We start from the raw sequence: 27,570 nt of genomic DNA on the forward strand, positions 1-27,570 counted from the left end.
GTAGTCTTCCAGATGGTAGTCTTCTCCAGAGAGGGCTTTCCACTTTCCTTATTACTGCAGAAATTACTCCCACTGATTCCCAGCAACTCCTCTACCTTTGGCATCCTTGCCCAAAGAGCTGCTGCCAGGTGGGTATTGCCACTGCCCTGGTGATGTTGCATATTCCCTGAAACCAAGGCCATGTCTTGGGAAACATGGCTAGGGCAGAGGGCAGGGGCAGCTGCATCTCTCAGCAGACATTTCACAGAACCCTCTGGGGCTGGAGATAAGCACTGCTTTCTGCCCCACCAGCATGGGCTGGAGCATGCCTCTGCCTGAGGCTGGACTCTGGGAATGTCCTTGGGCACAGCTGCATGATGGCAATATTGCACAGGCAGGGCTGGCACCATGATGCGGCTCCCTTTGCCTTCCCTCCCAAGAAGGAAAAGATGACCCTGGGAAAGGGACCAGGCTTTAATTACAGCACATAATCCTTTCTGTGGGCAGGCTAGCATGTAGGAAGTACCTGGCTCCTTGAGAGAGGAAAGGAGGAGCAATGGTCTTCTTTAATTCTGTTTCCATCAGGTGTATACTTAGAGGAAATGCACTTAGCTGAGAGAAGCACCTGGGTGTGCTGCCAGGAGCCCTCTGTGACCGGCCTCCGTTGGTTTTGGCAGATCAAGACTCAGTGATGAGCCAAGGAGGCAGCTCTTGCTGCTGACTCCAATGTAATACAGCGTCCATCCTGGCTGCCCCACAGCCCCTGCTGCTGGTGAGGCAGAGAAAGTGCCAGCAGGAGGGCAAGTGCCAGGGAGCAGGGATGCATGAGACCCAGCACATGAGGCTCAGCAGTGAAACACGCTGGGGAAGGGCACCAGTTTGAATGGGGGCTACGCTGACCCTACAGGCTTTCCACTGAATGATATCTGGCAAGGGCTCCCTGCATGCATTGTGGGGATCAGAAAAGGATAAGAAACAGAGGCACAGAGATTTCTGCCTGGTCTTCCCAAACTTCCTGAGTACAGTTCTCTATCCTCTCACATAAAAGCCGGATTGTTAGCAGAAAACAGACAGGAACAAAAACAAATTTGCAAAGTCTTTTTGCAGGTTCTTTGGAGATTATGAGGTTGAAGGGATACATCTCATACACTTTCTCCATACAACAGATGACCCCAGGCAGGAAGGAGAGGTTTCTATTTAATTGTGAGATGTGAGATTGCTATTTTGTAATGCTGAACAGGCTGAAAACTGAGCAGAGACAGACTAAAATACGCCAAAGCAGAAATGCTGGCGCTTTCCCACCCTGGCCTTTCCCCTTGTAAAACATCAGTATTTTTAGAGGATTGGTCATATCATGGAGTTCATGTCATGATGTCTGTCGGATGGGATTGCTGAGTCCTTGTGGTTAGCTGGCATTATGTAAGTGGGATGAAGCTGGGTCCTGCGTACTTGGAAACCGTGATGAGTAGTGCAACATAAATGGGAGTCCAATGGCTTGCGCGTGACACGGGGAAAGGCATTTGAGTTCTTTTAGTTGGGCCAGAAGGCCAAACAGCTTTTGTGATCTGCTGGTCTGTTGTACTGGTGAGTGTTTAAATGGCAAGGCAAGGATATCCTGATTTAGGACAGTGAAGTTGCTTTCTTAAAACAAGCAAGAACTTAAGCCATTTCAGCAAGAGTGTTTGTAGTGGCCCTTATGTTATAAACATAGAAAGCCAGACTGTATATGCTTTGGCATTTAACCAATAGCATAAGATATGCTAGATGGATCCTAGAACATAGGGCTATTCATTGTTTTTTAATAAAAATGGAAACTACACATTTTGGGTCATGAAGATCATATTTGAGAAATTAGTCTGTGGTCATTGCCTCCCCTTCAGCATCTTGTTCCTCTGGGGAAAGGAGATTTTGAGGATAGTAGAGGTAATAGAGCTAGTCCAGCCTCGGACTTGTCCTCTTTTGGTGGTCTGAGATTTGGGAAGCAACAGAGACAGACCACTAATAATTGCCTATGCTTTAAGACCCCTCTTCCTCTGAGGATCACGAGGTGGGGCTGGAGGGGAACCGTGACTTGCATTTTAAAGCTTGACCTCACTGCTGGGTTTCACACCCAGCAGTTTCTGCCTGTACAGTCCCTTACGTATCTGGGAAGGGGCACATGGCATTTCTGCCTGAAGTGCCGGCACCCAGTCCTGAAAGTGTTGAGAGAAAGGTACCGGGGCCCATATCTGTTTGGCTTCAACCCAGCAGGACATCACTTTTCCAGCATGCTTCAAGCAGATCTGGACATCCTGATGCACAAGCAGCCATCCCAATGTCAGCAGCTGGATGGGACATTTCAGCTGGCACCCACCGACATTTCAGCTGGCACGCACCAAGACTGCTTAATCAAATCCAATGTCACTAAGCCATTTCTGCCTCATGTCCAGTTTGGTCCCTTCCCTAAATCTGCTGAGTGATTATGGTGCATGAGCTCAAACAGCTGCTGCTTCCAGAGATGTGTTTTGTCAGTGGCAAAATGAACCTGGGAGGGAGTGCGTGTATCAGTGAGATTAGCAAAGCACCGGAGGCTCAGAAGAGGTTCTGTGTGCATGTTAAGGTATCTTTTCTGGGAAACATCCCACTGAACCTGGCAAGCCAGCTCCTGGGGAACCAGGCTAGCAACGCTTGGAGACATCTACTTGTTCACTTGGATCAAAATACAACCAGAAGCGGGCATGACCTGAAAAGAGGTGGAAGATCAGTGTCGGGAGGACATTTGAGATGAGTAATAGGTAAAGGGACACTTGTATCAAATCAGTTTCTGAGTTGAATCAAACTGAGACAGTTCAGAGGCAGAGGTTGTAAGGCAGTGCACTATCAGACTGTTTTTGGAAGCTAAACATAGTAGCAGCGTGGAGCCAGTCCTTGGTTAATCTAGGTTTGTTAAGTCTAGACATCCAGATCCAGTACTTTCATTAAAAAAGCTGTATTTACGAATCTGCTGAACTGGACTGTAGCCCACTGTGGTGACATTGGCCACTGGGCACAGGGCCAGTTTGACTGGGTGACTTCAGTATCAGGCTGTGCTGAAATGTTGCCCTGGCTCATTCTCCTAAGACCTCATACTCTGGGTCATGAGCAGAGCTGGGACTTCTTTGCTGAATATCTCAGCCCCAGGCTCACGAACATCCACTTCTGTCCATGGGAAACCAAATCACCAAACCTGGCTAGAAATTTCCTCTTTTAGTCAGAACTTCCCATCTTCTGCCTTGACCTATTCGCAAGTCTTTAAATGGTTTGAATTGAACATGTCTGCTTATTTTTGAAAGATTCAGGAAGGAAAATCAACCATTCTGCCTGTGCTGCATGAATGAGTCTCTCTCTGTACTTTGGCTGATTAATGGGGCTTGATTTGCCCATGGATGACTGGTGTTTCAAGTGAATTAACATAGAGGATGGAGTAGCTCAGCCGTGTATTAGACACCTGAAAACTCACACAGGAGCAAGACACCAGACATGACCCTGCTGCAGAAAAAGTTGCATGTGTAGTTTGCACATGGTTAGCAGCAGGAAGCCTGCTGGCAGAGCGTAACTTTATGATATCTAATCATAGAATCATAGAATCATAGAATAACCAGGTTGGAAGAGACCCACCGGATCATCGAGTCCAACCATATAATAAGCACACTAAGCCAAAATGCATTTTTTAACATGGGTTAAAACATACATCCAAGCAGTCATGGACTTGCCAAGAGGAGAGAGGAGTGGGAGACAGGGCAGGGAAATAGGTATATGTTTGTGGTCCCATAAGCCTCACCCTCCCAGCGAGGAAACTAGTCTCCGCTGGGACACCCCATAGCGCCCGAGGTCAGTGGTGCAGGTCCTGGAGCATCCTCTTCTCTGAGGGTGCAGAAGCAGGGCTGTGCTGCTGCGAGGCGCTGCAGCAGGAGCTGGCTGTGTGTTTTGAGGTCACCCGGCATCTACGAAAGCCACCTTTCCCGTCTTTGCCCTGCCTCCCACTGCCTTAGCAAAAAGGAGTTTTTTCCCACAATGTCAAGTAATGGGAAGAGAGGTGTAAAACACTGCTAGATTTTTTTTTCTCTCATAAGAAAACCTTTTAAAGCCTAACAAAAAAAGGAGCTGGCTTTGTATGAGAACTTGTGTCATTCTGCAAGCCTTCAACAGACAGACCCAGTTACCCCCCTGAACTGCTTATACCCGGATGTGAAAGCAGTTTTATCTGCAATGTTTGGCTTTCTGGGAGCCTGAATTGTGGCCCCTGGAGATACCTGTCTGCCCAGTGATGGAGAAGGTTGCTGAGAGCAAGTCCATCAGGTTTGGCACGGCTGGAGTGAGTCCCATGCTTCCGTGCCTCAAGCCTCTCCTTGCAGGCATGAGCGTAGTGATACTGGTATATACTTAACAGTAAAAGCTGCATAGGTAGCACAGATCATCACACCACTTTCCTAGAAGAAAGTATCACTGCCAGAGACAGGGAACCAGAGGAGAGTGGATGGGCAAGGCAGGGTGTCCTGATAGCCATGAGCTGGCAGCTTGGCTTGTCTGGGAAAAGCCCAGGCCATCTGAGTGGTGATTTAGATCACTTCTGATGCCATGAGAGGAGATTGCCAGCTCCAAACTGTGAGATTACTTTGTTTGCCCACAGTCAGCTGATTAAAATGGTGTTTTCCACACATTTGTGCAGTGATTAGTGATGAAATGCAAATCGTATGCAAATTGATGCGAGTGGCTAGTGTGCACAGCCAGCTCCAAAGTCAGGCACTTTCATTTCTTCCAAGGCATTTGAGCTCTTTTAGTATCCACATGGAGGAACAGGACAAACCTACTTGTGATCTGAGCACATAGCTGAAGCAAACAGTGGAGAGAGTGTGGGAGAAGTCAATCACCATCTGGGTGCATCTACTTGTGCAGCAGTTGTTTAGGTTGAATTGACACGTGGAATCCAGCTTATGCAAAGATCTTTATTAAACATTATTTATTAAACAGCTACAAACCACAAAAGCAAGCCTTCCACATATCTTGCTTCCCAGCCTTGTTTCTCGTGTTTACCAGGGACAGGCAGGAGTCTTGTCTGTGGAATGGCCTATCACACTGCAAATCAAAATACTGTAATAGTTGCTGGATATAGTAATAAAATAAGTTTCTCTAAGCATCAGATTTGGAAAGAAGGTATAGAAATACAATGAAAGCAACAAATTTCCAAACGCACAAAGAATAATTGCAAATCTATAGACATATATATATATATGCACACATGTTTTTAACTTGGCTTCTGTTCTTTGGCTTGCAGACTCAGAGCATTGTTTCAGTCTGAAATTCAGTGAGGCCATGTTTCCTGACTTCCAGGCAGCTTTGTAGGGATATAAGGGCTCACTGGTTGAAATATTATATTTAATAAGGCTGACAAGTCCTCCTGAAACACAATTGTGAAAATTTTTAGAAGTGTCTATTTCCTGTAGCTATCAACATGCTAGGAAAGGGGGAGCTCTGCAGGCTGGTCATATTTTTCCCAACAGCCAGGTCCTGCACCTGGGGCACAACAACCCTATGCAGTGCTACAGACTAGGAGAAGTCTGGCTGGAAAGCTGCCTGGAGGAGAAGGAACTGGGAGTGTTGGTCCACAGCTGACTGAACATGAGCCAGCAGTGTGCCCAGGTGGCCAAGAAGGCCAATGGCATCTTGGCTTGGATCAGAAACGGCGTGACCAGCAGGTCCAGGGAGGTTATTCTCCCTCTGTACTCCGCACTGGTGAGACCGCTCCTCGAATACTGTGTTCCGTTCTGGGCCCTTCACCACAAGAAGGATGTTGAGGCTCTGGAGCGAGTCCAGAGAAGAGCAACAAAGCTAGTGAAGGGGCTGGAGAACAAGTCTTATGAGGAGTGGCTGAGAGAGCTGGGGTTGTTCAGCCTGGAGAAGAGGAGGCTGAGGGGAGACCTCATTGCTCTCTATAACTACCTGAAAGGAGGTTGTGGAGAGGAAGATGCTGGCCTCTTCTCCCAAGTGACAGGGGACAGGACAAGAGGGAATGGCCTCAAGCTCCACCAGGGGAGGCTTAGGCTGAACATTAGGAAAAAAATTTTCACAGAAAGGGTCATTGGGCACTGGCACAGGCTGCCCAGGGAGGTGGTTGAGTCACCTTCCCTGGAGGTGTTTAAGGGACGGGTGGACGAGGCGCTGAGGGGCATGGTTTAGTGTTTGATAGGAACGGTTGGACTCAATGATCCAGTGGGTCTCTTCCAACCTCGTGACTCTATGATTCTATGATTCTATGACTTCCCTCGATGTTTGAGGAAGTGAGGCTGGATTCATGAATAACAGAGTAAATACAGGATGTCACACCCCAAGGGAGACAGAGTAGGACCCAGGACTGCATTTAAATGTTTAGTCTATTACCTATAATGTTGCAATTCTAAGTCAAGAATATAAGCTTAAGTCTAGAGCAATATTAGCATCCTACAAGGGTGTGAAAAACACTCATTCACTGGCAAAATATTGAAAAGAACAAAGTCTTCGAAGCAAAGGCAATAATATTTTTATTTTACAATTCAGCGCTGAATTGGATGCCCTCCTAAAAAAGGCATAACATCTTACAAAAGCAATGGATATATATACTAGTTTTAGACAAAGAACCATATAAATCTTCCAAGAATGCTCATTATTTTTTGGATTATCCAACCATGTCTGGAGACTTCCTTCAGGTTGTCTCTTGACCTAAGACAACTACATCTTGCTAGACAGCTAAGCATATCAATAAATTCTTGCAACTCTAAGAGAGCGTTTATTCTTTCAGGTTATTTATCCATGTCTGGAGTTCGTCTGCATATTATCTCTTGATACAAGACAGATTTATATGACAAGATAATTAAACATACAGACCGACTGCAGCAAAACTTATCAATTAATTCTCACAAGGGTTTGTGAGGGACTATACGACCTGTCTGGAGTTCAGTGTTAAAGTGTTTCTATACGTTTCCATGAAGCTGCTGCAGGTGAAGTTTGCAGATTCTCCAGTGCTCTGAGGGATTGGATCCATGATGTTATGTTGATGTCAGTAGGGGTCTCAGACCAACTGAGAGGGAGACTCCGATTAAGGCTCGCTCCTCTCATCCTCTTATAGTTGCTTCTGGAGTGATGACATCTCAGGTATCAGTCCGCCCAGCTCCTTATCTTCTTTATCTTTGGCCAGTGGCACCACTGGTAAGGGACATGGTGGGTTGCTTTGCACCCCCCCGGTGCAACCTCCACCAATGTGTAGGGATCCAAAAAACTCCAGGGTCATACTTCAAGCCATTTCCAACACACAAAACTCATGGTTTCCATATCCGTAAGTCATCCGTAAGTACAATATATATTAGTTTCTATTCAAATCTTAGTAATACTTCTGGTGTCAGGATCACCTCTGATTCTTTGTTCTGTGACTATGGTGTAACTCTGCATACCTGCGTTGATATGTGGGAGGAGGTGACTCATCCTGATAGGCAAACGAGTGGTGGAGACATAATGTTTAGATCATTCTCTCCAACTCATCCTTGCTGCACATGAGGGCTTTGATGTGGCTGCTGATGTGGAGTGGCCACCAGACCTCCATATTGCTCCTTTCCACCCTGTGACTCAGCAAAGCAGCAGCCCTCTTCAGCAGCTTCAAGGGGGGAGGGATATGTCACAGGAGGCCTAATAAAGGACAAAATTCATGGTAAGCATACGTCCCATCATGTCAACAAAGGTTTGTGCTGTTTGTGTCATTACCCTCCTTTCTTGACACACTATGTTTAGAAGGTTTGTGCGTGCCCATCGGCTGGAAAACAAACCCTTACCTGCAGCTGGCTGATGATCCCAGCAGATGGGAAACAGGGCTACTTTGGCACTAAGGACACAAGCCATCATCGGGGCTGCAAGTGCCTGAGGCTGCTGCAGCTCTCTCCACATGCCTCTGGCTATGCTGCCAGTGCCTGCTAAATATACCTGGCAATTTGTGGGAGCATTGTCTTTAGGAAACCCAGAGGAATTGGTGCCTATACCTATACATAGAACTTGTGTGAATTGGACATAAATCTGTATTATCTTCAGTTTTCAAATCAGCCTCCCTCTGATATTTTTTTATGACACAGCTGTTTCAGTTGGGAAACAACAGTATTTTCTGGCACCTGGAAAAGCTGTGGTCTTCCCTCAGGCTTGAGCATGCTGCCTAGCCCAAGGAGGTGGTGCAAGGTCCTCTGCTCTTCAGCTGGAGATTGGTTTTGGTCGCTGCTTTTCTGGCAGGGCCCATTGCACATAAATTGTCATCTACTTGGAGTCCAACTTGTGCATTTTTATCTGGGTTTCTAGATGCTTGGAAGCGTGCTTTTCTGCCTGTCTGCTAGGATTTTGACATTATGCTCTTTATTTGAGGTGTAGAAATGGAAATCTCATCTTCACAAGTCACCCTGGAATATTCTTCCAAATATCAGTGAAAGCAATCATTAATATGGGGCATCATCTATAACTCTGTGCACAATAATCCTCCAGGCTCTCTGGCAGCTATGAAATGGAAAACAATAAAGACCATTACTAGAGGGTTCTTTTTTTTTTTTAAAAAAAAAAAAAAAAAGCATGTTCTTCAATACATTGTGTAGCGCTCGGAAAAGGAGGCAGCAAATTAAAAATGTCTCTCAGCAAATGCATGCAGCACCATTCCAAATTCCTAAGCTTTTTTGGTTTTCCTCTTTTTCCATGCCCTGACATCTTCCCTCAATAGGGCCAATAAGGTTAGAGACCTTTGTTAATGTGCTCTGCAGAGGTGTCTCTAGGGAAACAGCGACTGTAAACAAATGTTCACCTCCAGCATCTGTGCCCAGGCACCTTGGCTCAGCCAAACATATGAGCCCTGTACCCATCGAGATAGGACTCATCCTGTCCCTCCTGGTGCTGCTATTCTCTGTCTACTTCAGGAGGCTCATTTACTTTCCGCTGCTTAGGTTTTCCTGATTCATTTTGAAATGCAGTCAAAACATGTTGAAAATTGCAGCGGAGCAAATCTGGCTTTATTGTGTGACCTCACAACCCTTCTCTCCAGATTTAGTGCTGAACCCCATGCATTTTGCTGCCTGTGATGGTACCATAAGCCATGTCTTTGGGACTGTGCTGACACAGGTGTTCTTCTTGCAGCTCCTGGCTGGTCAGGCTCAGGCTAGAGGCTGCAGGTACATGGCTAGAAAACCTGACCATGCTTGAGTCCTGCTACAGCTATTGGGGTTAACATTAAAAAGTGATGTAGCTTTAGAAGTGTGAGGTCTGGTGAAAACATAGAACTGCAACTGTCTGTGGCTACTAGAGCATCCCTACCTGGCTGTAATAAATAAATATGGTCATGGTCAATTGGGTACCCTTATATTCAGTCAAAAAATAGATATTATGATGAACAGGAGTTGGAGTGATTTCTGTTGCATCAGGGAACATTCAGAAGGGCAACTCAGCCTGTTTGACACACTCTTTGACTGGAGTCTCCTGCTGAGACTTCATTCTCTTCTTCAAAAGCACTAATATCCCCACAAGAGCACCTATCCAGGCTTGAATGAAAAGCTAATGAGTTCCAGGGAGGAAGAGACTTTATTTCCTGGCTGGTTGTTTTGAATAATTTGTTTTCCTCTTACCATGCTTTCCTACAGTTTCCTTGAATCGTAACAGAGAGTATCTTTGGAACTCTTCTTAAAAGCAGCTTTCTTTCTTAGCACAGTAATTGCCATGACCAGCATGGCTTTCTGGAGCAAAAGGCAATTAATTCTATCTTTGTTTCTCTCACTCCTTTTCTTCCCCTCCCAGGATTTGCACTGGGAAGGCTGTCTGGGCAGCTTTATTCCCTTGGCCTCCTTCTTGCCCTCCTTCCACCCAACAGCTCCTAAACCATCCCTGTGGCTCCCACCAGGCCCAGGCTAGAGAGAAACTGCCAAGCACGATACTGAGGTGTGTTTCTACCTCATTCTGCTTTAAATGCTTCTAAGTCCTCGGGGTTTAAATTGGTCTTTCCAGGGACAGCAAGTTATTTCTGTAGCATCACTCCTTCTGCAGCCGGCCAACACAATGAACAGGCTGGGGCATGGTCCTACCAAGCCAAGGACCTTGTCCAAGAGTTAGACTCCAGCCACAGGCCTCTGGCTTTTCCCAGCAGCCCTGGCTCACTAAGTTGATCAGGAGAGCCTAAAAAGGAGAATTATCCCCTGCAGATTCAAGGTTGAGTACAAGGAGGCAGGTGTACGTGCCTCAGCAAGCCTCCATGTTTACTAGCACAAGTTGATGATGAGGTCTACCGAAATTGCTGTGAAGCGCTTGTCATCCTCACAACACAGGAGGCGATGTGCTCAGAGGCCAACAGTAAGGAGGAAGAGGAAAGGCATGGACATGGGTTTTCCCCAGGCCCTGCAGCTGCCCAACTCAGAGTTCCCAGCTCCCAGCAGCTCCCAGGCACCAGCCAAAGCCCTGCTGATGGCCGCAGCCTGTACAAAGGCAGGTTTGACACTGGGAGAGGATGGAGCATTTCCAGAGCAGATAAACTCTTCCAAGACCTTGAGTTATCAGTTCAAAGAAGCCTACACATTTTGCAAGTTTTTAGAGTCTTATAAATTGGTCTAATTTAGGCAACTTTTTATGGGATTGGCAGTAAGCACTGAAAAGATACTTCTGCTAAGTTTTATCCTCTGCAGCAAAGCATAAGCAATAGAGAATTGCACATTACAGTGTTTGGGGGAAAAGTGTTTTTATGGGCAATGCAGCATATGTATTTTCCTGAAGCTGAGCCTTAGTGGTGAACGTGGTGGGGCTTTTCGTAACTCTCAGCAGTGGCTACTCCACACAGAAAGTTTCAGTTAGAATGGCTAAAGTCTGGTGAAACAGGCATCCCACTAAAACAGTTGAAAGTCATGGGCAACTTTAAGGACAAGTGCTTTGACGTGCTCTGCCTTTAACTCAAAGCCTTGAGGGTATTAGGCATCCAGATGAGCATGTGTAAGGTATGAGGATCAGCTGGAGAAACGGTGTCTGGGGTCTTCTTCCTCTTGTTTTCTTAACTAAGGATTGCAGAGGGATGGAGACCAGCTCCTGGGCTTTGGGGTTTGTGTGGGAATCACTGCTTCCATGTAATATCAGCAGTTTGCACCGTGACAGCAATGGCAGCTGAACATGGGGCAGCAGTCCCTGTGCAGCACCTGACACGGAGTGTACAGTCTGTGGGGCTTAAAGAGCCCTGTCTTTGCGAACAATCTAGTAGGCTTTGATTTCTGGCCTTTGACTGTGACAGGAGCAAATCTAGCATGTGTGTTTGCACAGGGCTCTGCAGCAGTATTTTTTTTTCCAGTGTTGTATATATCCTCCACGCTTACAGACAGACACTGGAGCTGCTGGGCTGGACACAAAGTGGAGTAATTTTTAGCCCCACATTGAGCTGGATTTAGTTTGCTCTTACAGGAAGGCTGCCTCTGATGGCCTGAACACATAAAGGCAGTTCTAGGCTGAGGGCACCAAATGCTGCATCCTGTTGCCGCAATTCCTATACATGTGGCTTACACACAGCAAGGACTGTGGGCAAGAACTTTCCTGTACTGCCATTTTTAAGTGCTCCTTGCCATTTTCATCCAGGTGCACATAAACTGAAACATGGACTTTTTCCCCTGGGAATAGGAGAAGAGCTGCTGGCAACGTGGAGCCCATCACAGGGGCCCTGCCCAGCTTGTACAGCAGCAAGCTGTCACAAAGCACCCAAGTGCTCTTCCACGCTCACATTTCTCTCGGCCACTCAGTTCCTCTTTGTTTAAACAATCTCCTTGGTAACTGGAGACAGAAGCAGAATTTTTTCATCCTCCTCTTAGGTTTGGTTTCCTGCCTATCTCACCACTGTGAGGGATCCAGAACAAATACACATTTGCTTTTATGCTCCCAATGCAGGTTTAACCCCGTGTACCACTGGGGATTTCAGAAGACGTGGTGTGTTGTTCAAAGTGTTTTTATACACGGAGTTGCAGTTGAGAGGACCGTATTTCATAGTCAGATTTATTTGGCAGTAAACAGATGGCACGTCAGTCACACTGTGAACTGTGGCTCTTGAAATTGCCTGCATGCTTTTGACCTCAAGTGTGTCCAGCAGCAGGGAAACCCCACTGGAGTAGCCCATGTCAAAATGCTGCAGTCACTGGACTGGTAGAATCTTTTGGAAGGGATGGGAAATCGCTCCCTGCTGCAGCAGCACACTCCACCTGAGCACCACAGCCCCACACATCTTCTAGCACGCTCCTCTTCCAAAACACAGCAGCCTGAGGAGATTAGGGTCCTCTGGTCTTCTAGGGGCAATTTCAGGAGGGTCTCTGGGTGGGGATGGACATTAATCACTGACAGCTCCTAGAGAACTGGAGGTATTTGAAAGGGCAGGGAAAAAATCCCGTCTCAGCCAGCATGCTTTTTTCCTCTGCCCTCTGGGAAGGCAACTTGTTGGAAAGGAAGGGAGAAAGAAAAAAATAACATGAAAACAGCTCCCAAACTGTTTGAAGGCTTGATTGTGTTTCCAGGAGGGGAGGTAAAATCAGCTCGCTCACTTTTTCTGAAAATAAATGATGTCCAGAGAAACAAATTTTAGAGGCAGACCAGCTTTCCCCATTGCTCTGCCATGTTCAGAGCCAAGCCCTGGGGCCAAGTTTGTCCCCTCCTTGTAGTGTCTTGCTGGGCTCTGGGCCGAGAAACCCGACTGTTAGTTCTCAACACCAGCACATGCTCTTTCTTAACCAGAGCTTTTCCTAAAGGATGGAAATGGCAGTGGGAAAACACCAAGCAGCACCTTCAGTTTAGAAGGTAGAGCTGAGACTTTTGGTTTGATCTGTTGGCTTAATGCTCCAAACGTTTTCACTGCTTAAGACAGCAGTTGCCGTAGCAGCAGCCTCTTTCCTGAGGGTGGCTGGGGAGTGCAGAGCCTCTTTGGACTATGCTGGCCTTATCCCTGAGTAGCTCTGCATCACCTCCCTTACAAGGCTTGCCTTGTGGCATGGCAATGGCACTAGGGTGTAGCTCCTGGTTTGGGTTATGGTCTTCAGAAATGAAGCTGAGGCTTCAAGCCTATATAATGACAGTGTTTGATATGTTGGTACACAGAGGCTTCCTGTCTTTTATATGGTCAAGTAACCCCCACCCAGCACAATGACTTGCCAAATGGGGTCTGGACCAGGTGTGAATTCTGCAGCCAGTCATTTAAATTGCTAAAATGTAAGCATTGCACTTGAACCTCCCTTGACAGGGGATTACTTACAACTTCTTCTAAGAAAAGTTCAATGTGACACTTAGTGACAAGTTCATAAAACGTCAAAAGGCTTTTTCATAGCTTAGGAGTCCGTTAGCATCAGTACAGCCCCAGCAGGGAGAGCAGGCAGGATGTTTGCAGATGTGTGCTGCACTTGGAAATACACATCACATCCGCGTGCATGCACACACCTTGTGTTGAGGGAGATTTCTTTTTGTTCCGCAGTTTGACTGCAATTTGTGTGCATGTGTGTGCACACACATGTTTTGCTAAGGTGGCATAGAAGCTGTGGAGAGCATCAGGGCATGCTGGAATGAGCAGCACAGCACAAACTGGTTCAGTCACAGGTACATTCTGAGTCTTGAAGTCAGCCACTTGCATTGCTAGGCAAAGGATGGTAAACGTAGTCATGATCAAGTGCTTATTCCTGCAATGCTATCAGGAGACCCTGATCCTGCATTTAGGTCACCACTCCAAGAGTGGTGTGTCTCCAAATGACACTCCAAGGTGGAGTGCCATGAAAAGTTGTTGTCTGGCCCCAAACTAACAGGACTGAGATGCATCCCTGACTGAGCATGGAGTTAAAAGGAGGCTGGATACTGCTCCTGAAAGGGAGCCTGCAAGTTCAACATTGATGTTTGTGCTTTGAATTTCTGTGGCATGCCGCTTGCTGTCACAGAGCATCCCCTCAGCCTCTCCTTCTTTTCCTATGTACAGCTGCTTTTCCAGCAGCAGAGCTACTTGACAGCAGCCCTGGCAGAGGACATTGAGACCCCTTGTCCAGTCTTTCCAAACAAGGGAAATTCTCCCTTGCCCTGAAACCCAGGCAAGCGGGATTTGCAATGTGCCTTCCCTGGGAGGGAGGCACAGCTATGACTGATATAAAATCTTGCTGCAGTGGCAGCACTGGAGCAACTGATGTACAGCAGACATATTTTGGGCTTCCTTGAATCTTGATTCCTGATGCTGAAACCATACTATTAGACATGGACCTATTGACCTATTATTTTGCATGGTCCCCACTGTTTTGTTTAGTCGACTTTAACGCAGCAAAGTTTGCTAAATCATTTACAAGGCTGAGGAATTGTCCTTGCTGTTGGCAGTTGCTTGTTGAAATTCATTTTAGGGGGTGCCAAAGCCATCTTAATAAGAGTGATGTCTCCTGTTTGAAGAGCATTGTCATAGCAACTACGCCAGGTGCACACAGGGAAGAGCAACTAATATTTATTTGAAAATTTAGAGCAATTATTGCTGTAAGGGGGGACCTGACTGTAAAGAAAATCCACATACATATTTAGGTGCATAGAGAAGCAAGAAGCACTTGTATGGCTTTCCAGTTGCTTTTCTTGGGGAAAACGTGTTGAGGACAATCAGGGAGAGGAAGGGGGCTTTGACCCAGAGGTCCTGTCCCACCCAAATCCCTTCACAATTTTATTCCTCACCATGCTTGTTTTCTACTTCAAGTTTTCCAGCAGGGATTTCAAATTCAGCCTTGACCCCTTCTCAGCTCAGCACACATCTCTTCCCTGCAACATGCCACCCCTCATCACCCAGCTCCATGTGAACCAGGGCAAATCTTGCCAATGGAGCGTGATGAAACATTGAAGCCAAGTTTATGTCCCCTTTGCTTCCTGCCTGCATTACCCGCAGACCCAACTGACCTGCCAGTCTGGAGGAGAAAATCCCAGAAAGGCAAAATGGGGGCAAATGCCAGATTTTGGCTCTGAACTTGGCAGACTTAGAAATGGAATTTGCAGGGGTTTTGCACTGAGCAATGATGTTGGGCTGAGCTGAGCCCTGGGCAGTCAATCCTTTGCTTACATAATTTTTAGGGACTAATGGCAGTTTTTAGTTGGAATGGGCAGGGTTGTACGAAGACAAGGGAGAAGTTATTTCTGCTCTGTCAGCTTTCCCAGATGCCTTAAGCAATTGCTACTGGGAGTGGTTTTAATCAAATTCACATCAAATAAGTTTTCCCTCCCAGTGGTTGTCACTTGTATTGCTCTGTTTGTGCATGCTGTCCTTGGAGGTCCAGGTAGTGATCTAGATGGCATCTCCCCTGTTTCATCCTCAACGATCTTGTCTCCAACAAGCACTCAGGGCACTTTTGGGACCGTGGCTCACCATCCTAGACACAGATTGCAATGGGATTGGGAAAGAACAGCTTAGAACTGTTATGCCCTGGTGTTACCATATGCAGAGCCACTGGAAGAGGAGAGGCCATGCCATCAGCTGTCCTGGGGCAACAAATCATTTAGGCATGACCAAGGACTCAGGTCTTGTTTTGGAGCAGATCAAGAGAGTGTTATGCATCTTTGCCTAGCTGACCCCTTGCAAAATGTGACATTGGCACAGGAATGAAGAAGTGTGTTCACCAGGCTGCAACAAAGCAAACATTGAGGATTACCAAAAAAAGCATTTCTGGTCTGACAAATGCTGTCCAGTATGGTCTTCTTAAGAAAAGAGTCAAGCAGCATTCAGTGTAGCATGTGAAATCAGCTTACCTGGCAGTTGTCATTCCTGAAAGGTGTTTTTCTGGGACACTGAGCATCAGCTGTGCCTGTCATCTCTCAGCTGTTCGAGCAGCAACAGCTTTCAGGCTTCCTGTCTCTGCAAACCACTTCCCATGTCTTGTATCTCCACGAGGCCAAGGAGAGTGGGTTGGATCATTCTTCATGATTTTCCTGGTAGTGATGCTATGGATCAGGCCAGCGTTATGTATTTAAGCTATGTGACATCATTTAAACTCAATGTGTCCTGACGCCAGGGTTTAGGCAGCCATGATAATGACAGCCCTGTGGTCTTACAAAGATTAATTCATCAAGCCTCGAAGGAAGATGTGGAAGGCAACCAAGAAAATAAGAATTACCAGGTGAATTTTGGCACCAGAGGAGAGAGCATGATAGAGGGTTCCACCTCCCTTGGTTTGCAGTGTCCAGGCTAGTGTGCTTGATTCTGATTTTGGTAGGCATTTGGACTGTGCAGCCCCATGCAGATATGGCTCCTGGGCCAGTGAACCAGGCTGCCACATAAAATCAGCTCACATCCATACTTGCCAGAGCATGCATCAAGCTTGGCTTCAGGCAGATTTTCCTTTGCCCTCCATGTCATGTTAGCAGCATGTTTCAGGCAAAATTTTCATCAAGTACAGACATTTCATGTCAGCAAAGCTTGGTTCTGCAAAAGACCAAGCATGGGTGACTCATGGGACATCTTACAAAGACCGATCCCCTCAGCAGGGAGAGAAACCCTAATGAACCCTTCTCATCTGTCAGAGACCACTGAGTAACAGTGAAAATGACACAAGGTCATTCATGTAATCGGATCCATTTCTGTGCATCTTCTGTCCCTCAGGAAGTTGCATCCCTGCACTGACTGAGCAGGTGTCATGTTGCCCTCTCACATGTCCCCTGCCAGGCACACATGCTCTGCAGCTGGGAGAAACACTTCCACCACAGACCGGGGTGTCTCTTTGCATGCAAGGCTATCGCCTCCTCACCATCAGGTGCAATTTTGTTGTTAGCTGGTGGTAGAAAAGCCTGATCCTCTCCTTTTCCTTCCCAGCAGCAAAACAACTTTCCTCCTCTAGTAGCTGTTAGAAATTTGAGCTATGAGGCTGCTTAAGTGCATAAAAGCACCCCCTGCTTGCCCCAGCTGGAAGAGCTGTGTGCTGCAGAGGCAAACAAGGGAGCAGCTAGGTCAGCATGAGCCAGTGGTGTGCGTTTGTAGCCTAGAAAGCCAACAGTATCCTAGGCTGCATCAGAAGAAGTGTGGACAGCAGGGCTAGAGAGGGGATTCTCCCCCTCTACTCTGCTCTTGTGAGATGTCTCCTGGAGGACTGTGTGCAGTTCTGGAGTCCTCAGCACAGGAAGGACATGGATCTGTTAGAGCGAGTCCAGAGGAGGACCATGAAGATAATCCTAGAGCTGGAGCGCCTCCCATACAAGGACAGACTGAGAGAGTTGGGGTTGTTTAGCCTAGAGAAGAGAAGACGCTGGGAAGACCTTAGGGCAGCCTTCCAGTACTTATATGGGGACTACAGGAAATCTGAGGAGGGGCTCTTTATCGGGTAGTACAGGGATAGGACAAGGGGTAATGGTTTTAAGCTGAAAGAGGGGAGATTGAGATTAGATATTGGGAAAAAGATTTTTACTGCGAGGATGATGAGGCACTGGAACGGGTTGCCTAGAGAAGTCATGGAAGCCCCAACCCTTCAGGTGTTCAAGGCCAGATTGGATGAGGATTGAGCAACTTGATCCAGTGCAAAGTGTTCCTGTTCATGGAAACAGGATTGGAACTACATGATTTTTATGGTCCCTTTCAACCCAACCCATTCTATGATTCTGTGCTCTAGCAACAGCAAGTTCCCTTCATCTTTGCAGTGCTGATTCCTTGTCCAGGTCATGAGAGGGGTTTGTGCCATTTCATGTAACTAAGCAGTACAGCGTAGATTGGGAACAGCAGTGTTTTGGCAAGTATATTGAGGATTTCCACTGATGTGCTGTGACTATGCAGATATTCAGGTTTGAAATGAATGCAGAGGTCCTTGTAAGTTGTCACTAGTCATTCCTGGTGCTGTCTGATCCAACAAAAGAGAAGAGTCTAGTGGAGATAGGAGGGCTGGGAGTCCCAGCTCCTTACACCTCTGCCCAGTACTGCGTCCATTTTCTCATGTTGATTGGCAAAATCTGTGAAGGATAACAAAAAAATCTTTCTATAAATAGAATAACAATAAAAGGAGGACTAGGGAGACCATAGAGTCCCTATTGGATGCAGAAGGAACAACAGTGACAGGGGATGAGGAAAAGGCTGAGGTACTTAATGCCTTCTTTGCCTCAGTCTTTAATTGTAAAGAAAGTTGTTCCCTCTGTGTACAAACCCAGGAGTTAGAGGAGCAAAATGAGGCTCCCATGATCCAAGAGGAGCTGGTCAGAGCCTTGCTTGCCCAACTAGACACCCACAAGTCTCTGGGGCCGGATGTATATTGAAGGAGCTGGCAGATGTGCTGGCCAAACCCCTTTCCATCATCTTCCAACAGTCCTGGAAGACTGAGGAAGTTCCACTGGACTGGAGGCTGGCTGATGTTGTGCCCATCTACAAGAAGGGTCGCAGGGAGGACCCAGGGAACTACAGGCCTGTCCGTCTGACCTCAGTGCCAGGGAAAGTCATGGAACAGGTGGTCTTGAGTGCTATCATGAAGCACATGCCAAGAGAACCAGGTGATCAGGCCCAGACAACACAGGTTCACAAAAGGCAGGTCTTGCCAAACTAACCTGATCGCCTTCTATGACAAAGTGACTCGGCTACTGGACGAGGGAAGGGCTGTGGATGTATCTTCCTGGACTTCAGTAAAGCCTTTGACAGAGTTTCTCACAGCATTCTGCTTGAGAAACTGTCAGCCTCTGGCCTGGACAGGCGCACACTCTCCTAGGTGGAAAACTAGTTGGATGGTGGGAAATGGAATTAACTCCAGCCGGAGGCCAGTTACCAGTGGGGTTCCCCAGGGCTCAGTGCTGGGTCCAGCCCTGTTCAATGTCTTTATCAATGACCTGGATGAAGGCATCGAGTGCACCCTTAGCAAGTTTGCGGACGACACTAAGCTGGGTGGAAGTGTTGATCTGCTGGAGGGTAGGGAGGCTCTGCAAAGGGATCTGAACAGGCTGGACCGCTGGGCTGAGACCAATGGCATGAGGTTTAACAAGGCCAAATGCCGGGTCCTGTACTTGGGGCACAACATCCCCATGCAGTGTTGCAGACTAGGAGAAGTCTGGCTGGAGAACTGCCTGGAGGAGAAAGACCTGAGGGTGTTGGTTGACAGCGACTGAACATGAGCCAGCAGTGTGCCCAGGTGGCCAAGAAGGCCAATGGCATCTTGGCTTGTATCAGAAACAGCGTGACCAGCAGGTCCAGGGAGGTTATTCTCCCTCTGTACTCGGCACTGGTGAGACCGCTCCTCGAATACTGTGCTCAGTTCTGGGCCCCTCACCACAAGAAGGATGTTGAAGCTCTGGAGCGAGTCCAGAGAAGAGCAACAAAGCTGGTGAAGGGGCTGGAGAGCAGGTCTTATGAGGAGCGGCTGAGAGAGCTGGGGTTGTTTAGCCTGGAGAAGAGGAGGCTGAGGGGAGACCTCATTGCTCTCTACAACTACCTGAAAGGAAGTTGTGGAGAGGAGGGTGCTGGCCTCTTCTCCCAAGTGACAGGGGACAGGACAAGAGGGAATGGCCTCAAGCTCCACCAGGGGAGGCTTAGGCTGAACATTAGGAAAAAAATTTTTCACAGAAAGGGTCATTGGGCACTGGCACAGGCTGCCCAGGGAGGTGGTTGAGTCACCTTCCCTGGAGGTGTTTAAGGCACGGGTGGACGAGGTGCTGAGGGGCATGGTTTAGTGTTTGACAGGAATGGTTGGACTTGATGATCCAGAGGGTCTCTTCCAATCTGGTTATTCTATGATTCTATGTGGCCTTGAACAAAAAAATACTTGTAGAGAAATATTCTCCTGTTGGTCTTTGTTCTGCTCCCATCACTCTGTGCTAGATTGTGCTAGCTCGTTACATATGTACCTGGTACAGAAATGCAGACAGTTGGATGTACCATGGGTGCTCTCAGCCTTCGTGTCAGACCAGGGCTCTTTAGCTCAGACAAAATGAACTCAACACTAATGGAAGGAAAACCCCAGCAGCAGCAGTAGTTTGCTGCAAACTTGCCCCATGGTGTCCCCGGGGCTCCCTGCAGCAGACAGGGAGGAAGGCAGAAGGTGTGCCAAGCCTCATGGCATAGGCCAACACGAAGCCTGGTTCAGCAGAGGGACCTCTAAGACCCAAGTACCAAAATCTGTTGGAGAGATGCTCCAGGACTTGCAGTTTGTCACCTGTAGTGCAACTGAAGGGGAGGACAGGAAAAAAGATTCCAGCTTTTTCAAGGTGGTATTGCACACTCATGGGATCTTAAGTGTTTAGCCTAAATACCCAGCTCCTAGAGATGTTAGATTATGGCAGAAATGCCACTTTTGTCCTCAAATCAAAGGTCATTCTAGACCTCTGTGATTTGAGGGACAGCTTGGAAGCACCATCTAGATTGCCCCAGATTTTTACAAGGTGAAGAAAACGTGTAGTGGTTTAGAGGCTGCTTTAGTAATCTGTTTTGATCTTCTATTTTTTTCCTCTCTTTCATGGATTCGGGACTCCTGGTTTCTGGCCCTGCAGTGACTCAGCGGTGGGGATTTCAGGGTGCTATACAGCATCCCTTTTGTTTTGTGTTTACACAAGTACTGTCAGGTCTTGTGCTGAAAGAGTCCCCCAGCCACCAGAAGAGAGATGTTAAATGCCAATTTCAGCACCTACTTGTGCCATCAGGACTTTGTGTGTCGGCATACTCCATCCCTCTGTGTCCAGATAGGGTACATCCAGGAGACAGACATCTCAGCTGCTGTGCTCAGCACTGCAGCCCACGTTTCTCCTTGAGCAAGCTGTTCTGGCTCTGCCAGGTGCTCCTGACCTGCCTCATTTGCACCATGGGAGCATGGGACTAGCTGAGGTCACCAGGAATGTGTGCTCCAACCCACTGCCTTCATGGGCAGCCCCACCATAGCTCAATGCTGCTCACATCATCACAGCCCGTGCTGCAAATTTCTGCCTGGGAGAGGAGTGACAAGCAGAGACCATGTCAGAGGGTCCAGCAAGAGCAGATTGTCATCAATGCATGTCCCAGATTACAGCAGAAAGGAGTTTTTACAATGCGGGATAAATTGTGCAGTTGCCTCCTCCTCCACTGATCAAACCCTGCCGCTCGGCCTCAGGTGTGCAGGACCCTGCGGAGGGGCTTTGCAGCAGGCAAAAGGCAGTGCAGTGGAGATCAGGCATGCTCTAAGAATAGCCTCCATCATTTCAGCATACTTGCAGTTTCTCAAACAGATGTTATCTCAAACACCATTAGGGCAAAATCCTTATCTCTGGGAAGAGAAAAAAGTAGTGGTGGTGTTCCTCCACCCTTCTTCCCAACAGCCTTGTACAGCAGAAACAGCATGAGTGTGCATGTCTACCCAACACAGAGCACTTGCTCACACCCTAGAAAGACTACTCAGAAAACTGCATAATAGCAGCACCTACTGGCAATGGCACTTTAAGCCCCAAGGCTGCATTATTTGAGGAAGTCCTGTTGGTGTTGTGTCTAAGCATCCGGCGCAGCAGTTAAAAAAACTGGCACCCACGTTTCTTTTTGTGAGTGAGAAATATTTTGTAGGGCGTTGAGGAATGCCACACATGGCAACCCAGAGCATACCCACAAGAAGTCTCCATACCCATCTTGATACCTCTGCTGCCATCAGAACTGATGAAGGTAGCGTTTTTACTTATCTTCACTCAGAAAGGCTTTTTTTTCATATATAGGGACAGGGTGCAGCATACATTTTAATGGGAGACATCAGGAAAATTACTGATTTTGTTAGCAATGTTTTTGAAATTGTGCAATTCTGTTAATTCTGTCAGGTCCTCTTTGATAGCTTGGCTGAAAGCATTTTTGCATCCTTCATTAGGTTTTTAATCATAGAATCATATAATCACCAGGTTGGAAGAGACCCACTGGATCATCGAGTCCAACCATTCCTATCAAACACTAAACCATGCCCCTCAGCACCTCGTCCACCCTTGGCTTAAACACCTCCAGGGAAGGTGACTCAACCGTCTCCTTGGGCAGCCTGTTCCAGTGCCCAATGACCCTTTCTGTGAAAATTTTTTTCCTGGTGTTCACCCTAAACCTCCCCTGGCGGAGCTTGAGGCCATTTCCTCTCGTCCCGTCCCCTGTCACTTGGGAGAGGAGGCCAGCACCCTCCTCTCTACAACTTCCTTTCAGGTAGTTGTAGAGAGCAATGAGGTCTCCCCTCAGCCTCCTCTTCTCCAGGCTAAACACCCCCAGCTCTCTCAGCCGTTCCTCATAAGGCCTGTTCTCCAGCCCCCTCACCAGCTTTGTTGCTCTTCTCTGGACTCGCTCCAGAGCCTTAACATCCTTCTTGTGGTGAAGGGCCCAGAACTGAACACAGCATTCAAGGAATTTCTCCTAACTCATCAATGCAAAGCAAGATCAGCTGCATGCTTGGTAACCATTTTTCCTATGTACAAAACTGTAACAGCAATAATTACAAACAGAACAGATTATTACATATATTCATTTTAAAATACAATTACACTGAGACATGCTCCATTGTTACCCTTTACACAGCCATTGCTTGCTCTTGAGTAAATGGTTTCATTATACGCCTGAAGGGCAAACTTTATATACTTCTTACTCATAGCAAACAGCACAAGAAATCATCGTGGCTGTTCCTCCGAGTGCTTGGCCGTGTTTGCTCTGAATGAGAATGAGTGTCGATTCTGCTGCCAAATACTTGTCAGCTTAACAGAGGGGCTCTGGGTGGCATTACAGACATGCAAAGAGGAGAAAAAAGCCAGAAATTACGGCAGCATGGCCTGAATTTCACTCCCCTAGAGCATGGCTTTTTTCCACATTTATGGGTTTTCTGTGCTGAGACCTCCCAGGAACAGCAGATCCTCCTTGATCATATATGGAGGCAGCCTCAGGGCTGCTTGGACTTTTGCTGGCTGCCCATGGGAAGCACAGAGGAGTCAGGGATGGGAGACCATCTTGGTGTTTCTTCAAAGGATGGGGCACACAGGCTTGGGCAAGGGGAGCGCAGCTGGGAAGCTTGTTTAAGTAAGAGTATTCTCAGGAGGGCGGTGCCATCAAGCATGGGGAAAAAGGAAACCCAGCCAGGAGGTTAGCAGCAAGCAGAGGGCTGCAGACAGTCACTGCATTGCCTTTTTATTTCTTGTTTTTATTGCCTTCTTATTTCTTGTCTGCGACAAGGTCAGAGCCAGGAGGAGGTCCTATCTCAGCAGCAATGCCACACGTGCATAACAGTGAGCAGGGCACTCTGGGCAGGAGCAGGTGCTGCTGGATTTCTGCCCCCTATCTTGTCTTTGCAAGAGCTTTGCACTGTATGAAAGACCACAGTAGTCCTGCCCTGTGTAATATCCTCCTGTACCCTGGGGGTTTGGTAACCTTCTGATGAGCAGCTTTAGGATGGGTGGTTTTGGGCTGCTTACATGAATCACTGGAAAGAGCTACAAAACTTCTTCCATGCTAGCTTTTTCCCCTGGTAAAGCAATTTTTTCTTTCAATTTTCACTCTACTGAGTACCCCAATGAGCAAATCTTTGCTGGTGGCCGCAGCCTCCTGGGAGGCTTTTGCCCTTCATGGTCTGTGTTTTACGGCTGCGCTCTGAACTGGGGCTCTGACTTCAAACCTGCCCTGCTGATGTTGCAGGGGCAAATTGAGCAACCCAGGGCCACGTGAGAAGAGAGACTTGCTGCAGGAATCTCAAACAGAGGACAACCAAACTTCAGGGAAGGATGTGCTGCTTGCTAAGGAAAATAAAGAAGTCAAATCTCGCTGTCAGTGAAGCTTTCCATCCGTCTGCCCTAACCAGAATGACCATCTTTCCCTTATGTTCCCTCCACAGAAAAAGTCCTAAACCCACCATCCTGTTCAAGCTTGTAAATTGGAGCCTCCGAAGCTCAGACTGAGTAGCTGATCATGATGTTGTGCGTGGATCTGCTGGGCCTAGCGAGACAGAGCCTCTTCCGTACGCAGAGGCTGGTTTAAGCAGTGCATCATGCTTTCAGGGGCTTGATTTGTGCTGTTTCCCAGTGATCGTGCCCCCAGGAGCCAATGTGGTGTGTTCGAGCTGTCAGGGGCTGTTCATTTGGAAAGCAACATGTCTTGCTGCCCGCGGGCTGAGACAGCTCTAGGTGAGGCTTGTCCAGGCTGCATCCTGCCCAGCTGAGGAGGATAGCACCCTGTGAGCTGCTGCATGGTGCTCTGACCCTGTGATCCATGCTCCTCCTGAGGCAAGCTCAACCCACCGGCTCCTGTCCTTTGCTTTCAGCTCTGCTACCCCTCCAGCCTGTGCTACCAAGCCCACTGCTTTCTATTTGCAGCTCCCTTCTCCTGCCATTTCTACCCTCCTCCTCTCCCTGTCTCCTTTCTTCCTCCCTGTTCCCCACTTACTCTTGAATCTCTATTTCTTCTTCTCTGTTCCAGCAAAACGATATCAATCAAGGTGATAGATGATGAGGAATATGAGAAAAACAAGACCTTCTACCTAGAGATCGGGGAGCCCCGGCTGGTCGAGATGAGTGAGAAGAAAGGTGGGGGACGTGCTCCAGGGCTGAGCGCAGCCTGTGTGTCCCTGTCTGGCTCACTCATGCCTGATACCTGCAACACAGACCTCACATCCCCAATGCCTATGGAAAAGGGCAGGACCGAGGACACTCCTGTCCCCCCTGAATTCAGCCTTTCCCTAGCCCACCAGCAGGTGGTTGGGATCCTCCTGCCCTTCCCCATATGCCCCAGAGGGGATGTGCAGCCGCTTCCCCCCACCCAACCATCTCCGGCACCATGGCACCCAGGCGGAACTGAACTGCATGTGTGTGTGATGCCAATCATGTGTTTGCCTTTGTCTTGTGTTCCCACAGGAAAATCATTACCCTTAGAATACTTGACCGTGAGGAATATGAGAAAGAGTGCAGTTTCTTCCTTGTGCTTGGGGACCCGGTGTGGCTACGACGAGGAATGAAAGGTGTGAGAGTAAAACCAGACCAGTTCTCGAGACGCTGCCGTCCGCTTTATCTGTGTCTCCCTACTCTCACACTCCTTTCTCCTCGCACTTTGGCTCCCGGCTGTTTTGCCCTCCCTCCTTTGAAGCTTGGCTACTGCACCTTTTTGCTCTGTTTTCTTTCCTCTTTCATTTGGGGAGGACTCTGTCTCACACGCAAGGACCCCTGGGAGCAAGGCAGGCTTCCAGGAGGGCCCCAGAGCACCTGAAGAGGGGACAATGAGCATTGCTAGCTCCCAGAGACATTTTGCAGGCATTGCCCCGGCACCTGACAGCTACACCTTCATTTAATCAAGCAGGAAATTCAGTCTCAAGAAGTAAAAAGGTGACACCACATAATTTTTATCATAAAATAAAATAGCCTTCATTTAAAATAAAATGCATGACCGGAGCAGTAATTTTAGTCTTTTTATACTGGCACTAGGATCTGAAAATAGCTGAGAATCACAGCGCAAGCATGAATACCATAAAATGCAATCAGTCTCAGAGAAATCAGGTTATACTCAACTGAAGTTTCATGGCTCTGCACTGGATAATAGCTTCTCAGAGGAATAATAAAAACAATTTCCTCTTTCATCACATTTATACACTAACTGCAAACCTACCCCAAAAGACAGAGTTAACTTATTTTTCCATGCATTTTTTCTGCTAGAAAATTAAGTGAAAATTAATGGCAACAGCTAATTCTGTGTGCTATTGGTGGCTGAGCAAGAAGCAGATTTAGAGTTATTTAGGATAATTAGTTGCCCTGTAACAGACCTTATTAAACCCTTTGTTAAAAATTGGCAGCAGCATTTAGTCTGTCTGCCGTGGAGCTGCTTTTTAATTTCAGGGGTATAAGCTCTCACATCAGCAGGCATGGGCTTGTAATATATTATTTGCTCCGGACAGAGAGGGCCCCCAGCAGTCCACAGTGGGGACGTGCTGCTGTATTTCGGGCTAAAAGCCTCCAGCAGCAATGCCATGTTCCCCTACAATGCAGGTGCTCTCTAGGTCAGTTGCATCAGATTTCCATCCCCTCCATCAGATTTCCTGCTGGTTTATGTGACTAGATAGCAGAAGCAGGGCTGAAAAATCAGATGCACTGACAATCCCACAGAGGTTCTGCAGGCAGCATTTCTATCATTAAATGGTGCCGGTAGCATCTATGGAGCATAGCCAGTCTTGACAGGTTAAAGTGACCTATGGAGACCTCAGCTTAGTGGCTCCAGCTTTGTCCAGTTTTACAGGGATCCAAGTGGGCTCAGCCTTGCGAGTCCAGCAACAGCAAACATGCTTTCCAGGCTCCAGGCTTGAGAATCATATGACATTCCAGCTGAAATTTTTAAAAATTAAAGGAAAAGGAAGGAAAGTTCCTCATCTTCCTGGTCACAAATATAACTAAGGGGAGCGCAGCTTTGCAAGGTCACTAGCTGGAAAGCAAGTCAAGATTTTTAAAGGATGCTGTTTGCTGCTTTGGCCATGCAATGATTATTTTTTTAATCGGTTTTTGTGCTTAGTTTTGTGCTTGGCACCCTGGAGACAAGAGCGTCTGTGAAGTGCCACCTTTGGGATATGTAGCCATGATGGGGTCTACACTTCAGAGACCAGAGACACACTGATGCACTAAAGGAGAGGCTTTTTCTTTTTTTTTTTTTTGGAGACTTAAAATGCTGAGCAACAAGATCCTTGAGCCAAGCCTAGCCACAGATTTGTCTTCTTTCGTATGCATCAGAAATGCAGCTGCCTGCTGGAGCTGTTGCTCCCCATTAGGCAGCTGGAGGAAGTCAAAGCCCGTAGCAGCTGCACATGGGACATCTTGTTTCCTCTCCCATGGCAGAATTACCTCTGAGACCAATGGAAGATCTTGCACATGCAATTCAAAGGGGAAAAACGAATTTTTGGAGTGTGCTTTTTAGTTCCATATCCACCCCATATTTGCAATTGTTTTTATTTTAAAACCACGGTCCCATGAAATGTTTCTGTTCCTTTATTTTTAGTGCCTTTCTCTCAACACTAATGGTATTTTGCAGCTTTACAGATGTGAAATATCTGCCTTGGGATCTGGAGTCTTTCTGTGGATATCCCTTTTGATTTCATTATTCATTTACTTTTCTTCTTCTGTGTTTGTCTCTGTCTGTCTCCTTCACAGCCCTGTTGTTGAATGAGCTTGGTAAGCGCGCATTCGTTTTTCTTTTCCGTTTTTCCAGTTTGTCTGCCTGTTTTCAAAAGGCAATTGATTTTGTTTGACATTTTTCTTTGCTCACAACATTCTCTTTTAGGGTGGTCAGCACTATTTAAGTAAGCTCAGGTACCTAATGCCACATCTTTCCCTGGAGTAGAACCCCAAAGTCGCTAATGTTAACACGTGGTAACTCACTGTGGCAAGGAACATTTTTTGGGACTGGTGTTGTTTCAGCTGTAGCAAAACTGCTGACACACTGAGTTACAAACCTGCACTATCCAAATTAACTCATTGCCTCTTACACTGGCATGGGAGAAAAAGGATTGCCTGGTGACTTAGGGATGCTTGTGGCTGGACAGGAAAGTTGGTCAATCCTTTTTTGAAAAGATGATGCAAAGTTTTCCTCCAGTCTTGGGCATATTTAGAGCTCACCCAGTCTCTGAATTTCCTTGCTGGCCTTCTCCAGGACAGGGGGGCCAGAGAGGGACGCAAAGCCAGTCTCGT

The 27,570-nt window shown here is 47.3% G+C and overlaps 1 protein-coding gene across 8 annotated transcripts in view; it reads left to right on the top strand.

Moving 5' to 3' along the window:
• SLC8A1 (solute carrier family 8 member A1) overlaps positions 1 to 27,570 on the top strand; it is a 133,330-nt gene that overhangs the window by 91,902 nt on the left and 13,858 nt on the right. For 4 of the 8 annotated variants that reach the window (XM_069852912.1, XM_069852904.1, XM_069852907.1 and 1 more), the window contains exons 3-4: positions 24,329 to 24,435; positions 27,034 to 27,054. In XM_069852912.1, coding sequence (XP_069709013.1) covers positions 24,329 to 24,435; positions 27,034 to 27,054 — 128 coding nt within the window. Of the gene's footprint in view, positions 1 to 24,328; positions 24,436 to 24,762; positions 24,867 to 27,033; positions 27,055 to 27,570 lie in introns of all 8 variants that reach the window. The other 4 variants (XM_069852909.1, XM_069852911.1, XM_069852908.1 and 1 more) reach the window with 2 other exon arrangements.

The sequence above is a fragment of the Phaenicophaeus curvirostris genome, chromosome 2, assembly GCF_032191515.1.
Source record: "Phaenicophaeus curvirostris isolate KB17595 chromosome 2, BPBGC_Pcur_1.0, whole genome shotgun sequence".
Classification (NCBI taxonomy): Eukaryota; Metazoa; Chordata; class Aves; order Cuculiformes; family Cuculidae; genus Phaenicophaeus; species Phaenicophaeus curvirostris.